Raw genomic sequence first — 9,356 nt, 5'->3', positions numbered from 1 at the left:
GCATGCCATTTACTCAAACCCGTGGGCCAGGCCCGGCCCATGCCCACCTCTAATACTGAGTAACACTTATGCCCAAAAATATCTCGCGTGCATAAAAAAAACTAGTATGATGATAAGTGAATCCTAAATTATACGGATTTTCAACCATATACCCCTACAATTTCATTCCCCATATACCCTCGATGTTTTCAAAATTCATCGTATACCCCTCAATTTCTTAATAATTCGCCATATGTCCTTTATGATTAACGATTATCAGCTTTTTTGATCATTAATCCTAATCCCGTACCAAATCTTAGCTTAATTAACCCCCTATTTGAGTCGTTAGCCTTAATTGAACACCATTGAAACATCACAAATGATCCCGTTTAGCTCTTTTCCTCCATAACTCTTTTTCTTCTTTTTTGGATTGAGGTGTTGTTTAAATGCTAATCTATTAGGGTAAATGAGTGAAATAGGGATTAAATAAGGTTTGTAATGGAATCAAGGGTTAATGATCAAAAAATTGATAATCGTGAATCATTAAGGGCACATGGCGAATTATCAAGAGATTGAGGGGTATACGGTGAATGTTGAAAACATCAAGGGTATATGGTGAATAAGAATTTTTGTCGAGGGTATATGGTGAAAAATCCATATAATTTAGAATTCCAAATGAGTAAAAAATAGTCTCATGTATATTACGTACTTTTTCTTTTAAATAAAGGAGAAGACACCCTAATCGATCGGACCATATAGTCAACGAGTCCGGGTTTACAGGCAAGGTCCCTTGAGAGTAGGGGAAGGGTAAGGGGAAATCCCCACTCCCCCAAAGTGTCTCTAGTAGGATTTGATCCTTCAAGATTATGAGATACAAACTAAATTACTAGACAAAATACTACTTGATATATATTATGCAGAATTGCACATATGATTGATATATCCGACTATTAGAGTGTATAATAAATACACTTTGTAAGTCGTACCGACATGAAGCAGGTTTTATCCAAAGTAATTTGAGTAAAACTAATAACTATATAAATTGGACCACATTAGTGGGCCCGAATATCTATTCACCAGTCTTTTGAGCTCGAGACTCTACACCATTCCCGTGCCAGCAAGTACTTTTGAAGTAGGACCACATCATGGGCCCAAGACTTACTACAAACGTAATACTTCTAACTAACATACACCACAAAATAAACATGGTACTACTACTTTTTCTTTTTCCTTTTTTTTGTAATGGTATGGTTATATGGTACTACACCTAAGTTACTAACCAATTCTAATAATGCCTACTAAAATATAAATATACATGTCGACCGAAAAATACTACAACATAAATATATGTCGACCAAGAAATGACTGGTTCTTATTCCTTTGAGAATGGACAATGTTCTTAAAGGAGTATTTTGGTAAATATTGTTCATAATCCAAATTCCCCCAAAGTAGCATACAGAATAGCAAAAAAAAAAAAAAAAAAAAAAAAAATCTATTGAATCAAAAAAAATAATGTGTTGATCTCATACCTATTTATAAAAATAATTTTACATTTAATCAAAAAATTAGTATATTGGTGCAGATGTCCAATAAATATACCAAATTAAGTCTTTTTTATCTGTCATGGTTTAAATTGCACGTGCTTGCCAATAGTACAATATTATTTGACAATTAATACCTATAATTATCTATAAGTAAGAATTACGAAAAGTTTATATCTTGAAAATATATATTGAAATGAGTCTAACAAGATTTCACTAGCTATATTTTTCTTTACATGTAAGTGATCTAAGATTGTACGTAAAAGTGAAGTATATATAAATAGTGCAAAAGTTAAACATTTGCATTAAAAAGAAAAACAATATTAAGTACTACTATTTTGATAGATTTACCACTTTTAATTTCATCGGAAACGATAAATATTCTAATTTTTGTGAATTGCGCACTACTCTATGGAGATTGATAAAGCTTTCTAATCCATATAATCGACAACAATTAATGAATGTTGTTTTACAGGTTATGTTAGGTCAGGTTCATGCTCAAGTTGATAATAAAAAAGTAGAGATTTAGGATCAACTCATATGATAAATGGGTTTAAAATACTCAACTTTAATCGGACCTATACATTTTTTCCTTATCAAAAATTTAATGTGTTACTCGTATAACTTGTCGAATTATATAAATGAATCACACTACAAAAAAGATGCACATTTTATAAGTTGATCAAAATAATAATTGATTTTATATTTACGGAGCTATATGTTTTTTAACCACATCATTTCACATAATGTATCAATATAATGTTTTAAATTATTATTTTTATAACAGGTCAATAAAAATCATCTTCAGATTTTAGTTTTCTATCTCAACCTAACCTCTTTAATTAAATAGGTAAATTGGATCATTCATTTTAATATAATGGATTAAAATCTCAACTTTAACTAATTTTTTTGGAGTTAGGTTGAGATCAAATTATGATGTCATATTAACTTTTTCAAGCCCTACCAAGCAATAGCCCACTTCACGTTGGCATGCAAAAATAAATATCAGTTGCCTGTTCAAACTCCATATTCCTTATAAATACTCACCAATACTTGATATCTTCCTCAACCAAAAGTTATCTAATAAAAACAGCAACTGAAAAAAAGAAAGTTGAACAGTACTTATCATTTCAACATTAAGCAAAGTTTAAGTAGCAATGGCATCCATGTCCATGATGAACAACACCATTTGTAAGGTCTCAAAACCGGGTTTCCCTACTCAAGTCTCTTCTCTTTATCCTCGCCAAGTCTCACGCGTTTGCTTTACTTCTGCATCCAAGTTTCACAAGGTAATAAACTAGCTCTTTAATTTGATCTAATTTCTGAGGTCTACCATTTTTTTTGTTTGGATTCAAATAAAAGAGGAAGCTTCACATGAAGAAACATATGAATTACCTTACCACCTGTTTGGTAGTTGTTCCGGTAATGAGAATGAATTTTAAGTGTAATTTTATTAGGGAAGCACATTTAAAATCTCCACGGAGATACATTTTTTCTCCATGGGCAAGCAATCTCACCCCAAACTTATGTCTTTGTATCCAATGGGAATCAATTTTCATTACCACCTACAAGGTGGTATTGGATGAGAATGAAAATTCAAGAATAAAAGTGACACTTTAGGATAAATTAGCATTACCATGAAAATGGACAATAATATTCTTTACAAATTTACACACAAATTCATTCACATCACTAGCATTTATAAACAACTACCAAACAGGCCGTATCAGTCCAATTTGTGTTAGTAATCAGTCCTCTAACTATTTATGTGTGAGTGGCCCTATAGAAGAGCAGCGCAGAAGAAATTCATCTTACCATGAGTTTTCAAATTAAAAGGGGCTCAAAAAAAAATTGTGCTTCTAACCTTTAATTTTTTTCTTAAAGTAATATAATTACTCATCATTAGTCTTCAATTGGTTTACTATTTCCTCCATTTCTTTTTATTCTTCCTATTTAAAATCTATTTTAGAGAAAAAAAAATCAAAAGTAGGAATAAAATCTGGAATCGGAGGTTGTACTTTGAGTTTTGACCATAGAAATTTTCGATTATGTATCAGTAAAGATTATAAACATTTGATATCTAAAAACTACTAGCCTATATTAAGATAAGTTTCCATATATATGACTATTTTTTTCTTAATATGATGGTGAATGAAAATATATGGTCAAAGTATAAAAAAATGAAAAAAAATGTAAAAAAAACCTTTTATAAGTTCAATTTTGCAAAAAAAAACTTTTTAAAGCATTCTTTGAAAAAAGAAAACCACAAACTTAATTTTCTTTACAAGATGAAATTAATCTATTCTCATTTTTTGGCGTGGTTTTGTGATGCATAGGGGTGATCTTTCTATTTTTTTGTCAACCCTTTATTTCCATTAATTGCAGCAGTATCCCTATGCATCTCAAAAACCACGCCATAAAATGGGAATATGTTTCGTCTGGCAAAAAATTTTATTTCTGGTTTTTTGTTTACAAATAATGCTCTAAAAGATTTTTTTCCGCAAAATTGAACTTTTTTTAAAAAAATTGGCAAATTTTCCTAAAAATATTAACCTTAAAATCGCAAGTATTATAAAACGGATAGTATTAGTCAATCTTTAATTTTTTTTCTTAAATTTTAGTTGTCTATGTTGAAATATGCATTGAATTATTTGGTGTTAGTAAGTTAATTAAAAAAATTACTACACAAATCATATAATTATAACTTATGCATGTCTCAATTATTCTGTAATTTGTACTCTCTATCCTGAACCTAAAAAAATCAGTTCTCCTGTTGTGTGGACGTACATAGCTAACATCCAATTAGTGAACCACGTTAAATTCTTGTGTAAATTGTTTTCACTATTTGTTTCACTAATTGCTTTTCTTAAGGGTAAATGGATGCATTAACTAAAGTCACAACATCTATGATTAACATTTGGTTTTCTTAGAATCAATTTGCCGGAGAAGATGCTAGGTTAACAAGAAGAATAAGACAGGCACCACTAGCTTACGAGAATGATGAAGAAGCTAAACAGGTAGGAAAGACGTACGCAGATATTAAGCAAAAAGGAAATGATACTATTGACAGTATCACAGAAGGTGTTGAAACAGCAACACAAAAGGCGCAAGAGGATATGAGTAAGGCAACTGATACATTCAACAAAACAAACGAGACAGTAAAAGATAAGGTGACTGAAGGAGCTGAAAGAGTTGGAGATACATTAAGCAATGCGAAAGAAAGTACCGATAAGACGACGGCGTGGGCAGCTGATCAGGCGAAGGAAGGGGCTGAAAGAGTAGGGGAGACACTAAGTGATGCTAAGAAAAGTAGCGACGACACGGCGGCGTGGACAGTCGATCAAGCGAAGGAAGGGGCTGGGAAGGTGGGAGAGACTATGAAGAGTGTAAATGAGACAGTGAATGAGAGTGTCAAGGGTGCGTGGGAGAGTGCTGTTGATGCTACACAAAAGATGAAAGAAACAGTTGTGGGAAATGAGGATAAGTAAATGAGGAAGTGAAGAGATGGCAAAAGATAAATTTGGTTTTTGTTAGTCTCATGTTATGTACTTAATCTTAGCCCTAAATCTATGTTAAATTGCTAACATATGTGGTAATAAAGTTTATATATATCTTTGAACATCAACGGTTCATTATACAAATTCATATTATTACTTTAAAGCCACAATTAAAGTGGTAAAGGCTAGTAATAAAATGTTATAAGAAAAAGAGGTACTTGAGAAGTGAGACGACAGTATAACACCTCGTCACTAATCTTAAACTCCTACACTCTATGACCTAGATTTACTTTATTTCTATCATTACTTTTACTTCCGTTCACGCGCCTATGGGTGGATGCGTTCCATCTCCCTAGCAAAGTCATCGGTATCAAATTAGTTCTAACTCCTTCTATATTATTTCGAGTGGAGCCAACTCTTTAATTCCTATGGTTTTTCTATACGCAGAAAAACAATCCTTACTATGTTCACACGAGTTTTCACATTCTCCATGCTACTCGGTCGTGTGAACTAGTGATGTTTTCTTACTTCCTCCTCCTTACCATTCGATCGTGCCATGAGAAGTGGTATCATGGACTAATACAAGCAAGGATGATTCTTAAAAAAATTACAATTAAATTTAGGAAAAAGTGTGAACAACTATCAAATATATAACACATTTAGAAAACGACAACGTAATATTATTTTTTTAATTAAAAACAACCTCATATTAAGTTCTGATTTAGTATCACTTCCGAAGACGAAAAATTGCGAAAGACACTCGAAAACATTACCTTCCCTTCCAAACTTGATTTATAAAACGACCCCAAATAATTTCCAAAAGAAAATGAAGTTACGTTGGGTAAAAAATAAGTTAATTTAACTATTAAATTCATCAAATATAAGTTCGGTAATAGAGACTCTAAGCAATCTAAACTATCTTGGCATCGAATTGAGGTACCTAGGATCTTTATATTCCTTTTATTGGAAAAAGCACCATGAAATTCTTTTTCTATATATGTTTATTCCAACTTAGAGTGTCATATATTATTATGAAAACAACATTGATTTAGGTTAGGGTTTCATTCGATGTATATTTACTTGCTTATCTACAAGCAGTTTTTTCGCTTGAAATGATATGATATTAACCCTAACCGAGAAAAGAAAGTTCTTTCATTTGAATTTGAAATTGAAGGTCAAATATTGAGGGGAAGAAGGAGATAATTCAAAGTGAAACGCGAGAAGGAAAAACAAGGAAAAAAAAGAAGTAGCAAATAATAAGAGAAATTCAAGTAATTTTTATTGGATTTATGCAATATTTTATGACTTTTTGCTAGTGGTAATAAATCAAAATGTATAAAAATTATATTACTAGATAGAATTGTTTTCTAAAGTGATATAGTAACGTTATTCACAAATTTTCTTATATTAAAATTTTATCATTATTATCACTATATTCATTACCACCTATATGGATCGTTTCAAGAGACTTCTCAGCAGTTGGATTTGCTAGCATGATGCGGATAACATAATGTTGTTTGTGTAGAGTTAGGATCCTATTGCCATTTTCTTCAATGGTCGGAAATTTTTGAAAGAGGAAAATAGTGGAGGTTTTGAATAGTAACTTTTCTTAACTTAGGCATCATCATCTTAAGATAGGAAATCCACGAAAATAAATAAAAAGGATCCTAATACATTTATATGATAATCCAAATACTGGACTATTGCACCACTTGTTCTTCATCTGTATACTATAAAAGAAATTAAAATTTCTTTCTTCTATTACTGGACATGATTTTCAATTTTCAATTCTTCATGGTATCAAAGTCCCACTTCCTAGTTAATTCCTACATTCAAAAAGAAGAAAAAACTCAAATAGTCAAATATAAGTAAGCCATAAACAAGCTTTTATCGCGCCAAGGTCACCCTCATTTTTGGACGCGACGACGTCCGCTGTCAACCATGTATTATGTGACTTATGTCAGTATGTGGACCTTCTTATTTTCGATAGACCACCCTCATGTTAGTTTTGGGGCTATTTTACTAAGCCCAACGTATTTTAAGTATTATAAAATATTAAAATGTGCCCCCATAATATGCTCTTTTAAGTTAAAAAAAATTGACATAAATAATCTCAATTTTCACCTGTCTTCTCAAAATAAGTTTAACTTCATATCATTTTAGAATAATTTTAATTTAAGGGGGTAACTTCTCAAAATAATCTGAATTATAATTTTTCTATATATTATGGACCTAAAATAGATTAATGTAGGCAAGAAAACTGGTAGTTTAGATTATTTTGACAAGGTCCCCTCATGAGTTGAGATTATCCGAGAATAATCTGAAGTTGGGATTATTTTGATAACATCGGTGCAATTGGGATCATTCATATCAATACGACTAGCATTGTTGTTAAAATCCCGATCCGAATCTTACGGCCCTACGATTTTACGATTCGAAAGTTGAAATAAATAATGAAATCTAAACCTACAAGGAAAAACATAATCAAATAAATCAAGGAAAGACACTAATAGAATTCATGAATTAAGGAAGAAGAATAAAAACTAGGGTTTACAATTAAATAAACTAGAGAGGAAGAGAAAACTAAACTAAACCTAGAAAAAAATAACGTGAGAGGGAGAAGAGAGAGAGAGTGAAAACCTATCTAAATAATATTCACCTAATATGACTAGGAAAGTAATTTTACAAGATAAGAAAATTCTTAAATAAATCATTAATAGGCGGACTAGTGATCCGCGCGTACGCGTGGCAGATTCCATCAGAAATAGTGCAATCTTCCGAAAGGCATAACTCCTTGACTAGAAGTCTCCTCGGGGCATGCCACCTATCGTTGGAAAGATCTTCAAGTCTAGTTTCCAGATCTAGTGGAATTACTCGATTCTAAGGATCACATCAAAAGTTATGATCAGAAGAGTAGACGTGACTCTTTTTTACATTTCTTCTAATGATTTTCCGCTTCGTTTTTGCTCAAACTCGTACTATGACATATCCATACGATCCTTATTCATTGTAGCTTCTTTCCAAGTGCTCCTAATCATTAAGCTAGCTATCATACTCCAAATAAGTGTTCAATGCCTGAAATTCATCAAAAACAAGAAAACATACCGAATAGGAGTAGAATAACATAACTTAAGAATGGGCTCGTAATGGTCGCGGTGCGGCGTTTTGCGGCTAGGTGGGAGGTACCTATGGCGGCTCGTTGTGGTGTGAAATGGGCTCGTAGAATGGGGTTCTCCAACATTGAGTTGGAGGTAGATGCGCTCAACCTGGCAAAGGCTATTGCTCGCAGGAAGTTTGGCAGATCTCCATTGGATGATGGAGGATATTTGTGTGTTTAGTGATGGTTTTCTCTCTTTTAATATTTATCATGTTAAACGGGAAGGCAATTGTGTAGTCCACCTTGTTGCTAGACTTGCTCCGCTGGTAGGTTTATAACAGGTATATGTGGATGATTTCCTGCAAGGTATCTTAACCTTGGCGGACATTGATATTTCTTAATAATATTATTGCCTGTTTCCCCTAAAAAAAAAACATAACTTAAGAATATGATGCAATAATGAACCTAGATATGAAACTAAATGCTCTAAAATGCAACCTAAATGCACCTAAAAACTATATATAAATATGACTTATCAAAAGTACCTCACCAATGTGGATCCTACATAAGATCTTAATTTGGTAGGATCTTTCGATCCCAACCACAAAAAAATCACATGATAGGATCTTAATACGATTATACGATCTTACGACTCTACAATCCGATCCTATAATAACAAATCATAAAGTAATTTCGCATATGATATTTCTCCTATTATAATTTAGTTGCATGTTACTTCAATCTTATAGTATTGAAAAACTATCACCATTTGCTAATGAAGAAATAAGTCATTATTAACATGTGTAAAATTTTAACACGATGTTCTCACAATTTTCTACCATGATTATTTCTATTTCACCGAATTGTAGGATCTTACTATCCTACGGTATTATCCCATCGATTCGATCCTACCAAACCTTACGATCCAAAGTAGGATCTCGATTGTGATGACATTGACAACTAACATATTAAAGTGAACCTACATTAAACAACTAAATGCGTTAATGCCATATTTGGTGTGGTATGGTCTGAAGCATTCTAGTCTGATTTGGTTTGACGATCATGTCTTGCAGTTTAACATAACTTTAATCATATTTCTACGTCAATTTATAATGAAAAATGTATTTATGTGGAATTTTGTTGGTTTTGTCTTTAACATATAGTTTTCAGAATTCTAAATTTTATGATTTTACTAATAAAAATTAAAAATATATAAAAGAAAAATAAGAATGCCTCATCTAA

General features: G+C 32.0%; 1 protein-coding gene across 1 annotated transcript; it reads left to right on the top strand.

Annotated features, from left to right (window-relative positions):
* The first annotated feature begins 2,576 nt into the window (after window positions 1-2,576).
* On the top strand, window positions 2,577-5,141 carry LOC104900653 (hypothetical protein). The gene is made up of 2 exons (XM_010688134.4): window positions 2,577-2,809; window positions 4,451-5,141. The coding sequence occupies exons 1-2, from the start codon at window positions 2,678-2,680 to the stop codon at window positions 5,006-5,008; spliced, it is 690 nt and encodes a 229-aa protein (XP_010686436.2). The 5' UTR covers window positions 2,577-2,677; the 3' UTR covers window positions 5,009-5,141.
* Window positions 5,142-9,356: the final 4,215 nt, after the last annotated feature.

This window comes from Beta vulgaris, chromosome 8 (genome assembly GCF_026745355.1).
Source record: "Beta vulgaris subsp. vulgaris cultivar EL10 chromosome 8, EL10.2, whole genome shotgun sequence".
In the NCBI taxonomy this organism is placed as follows: domain Eukaryota; kingdom Viridiplantae; phylum Streptophyta; class Magnoliopsida; order Caryophyllales; family Amaranthaceae; genus Beta; species Beta vulgaris.
This window is presented reverse-complemented; position numbering and strand designations above follow the sequence as displayed.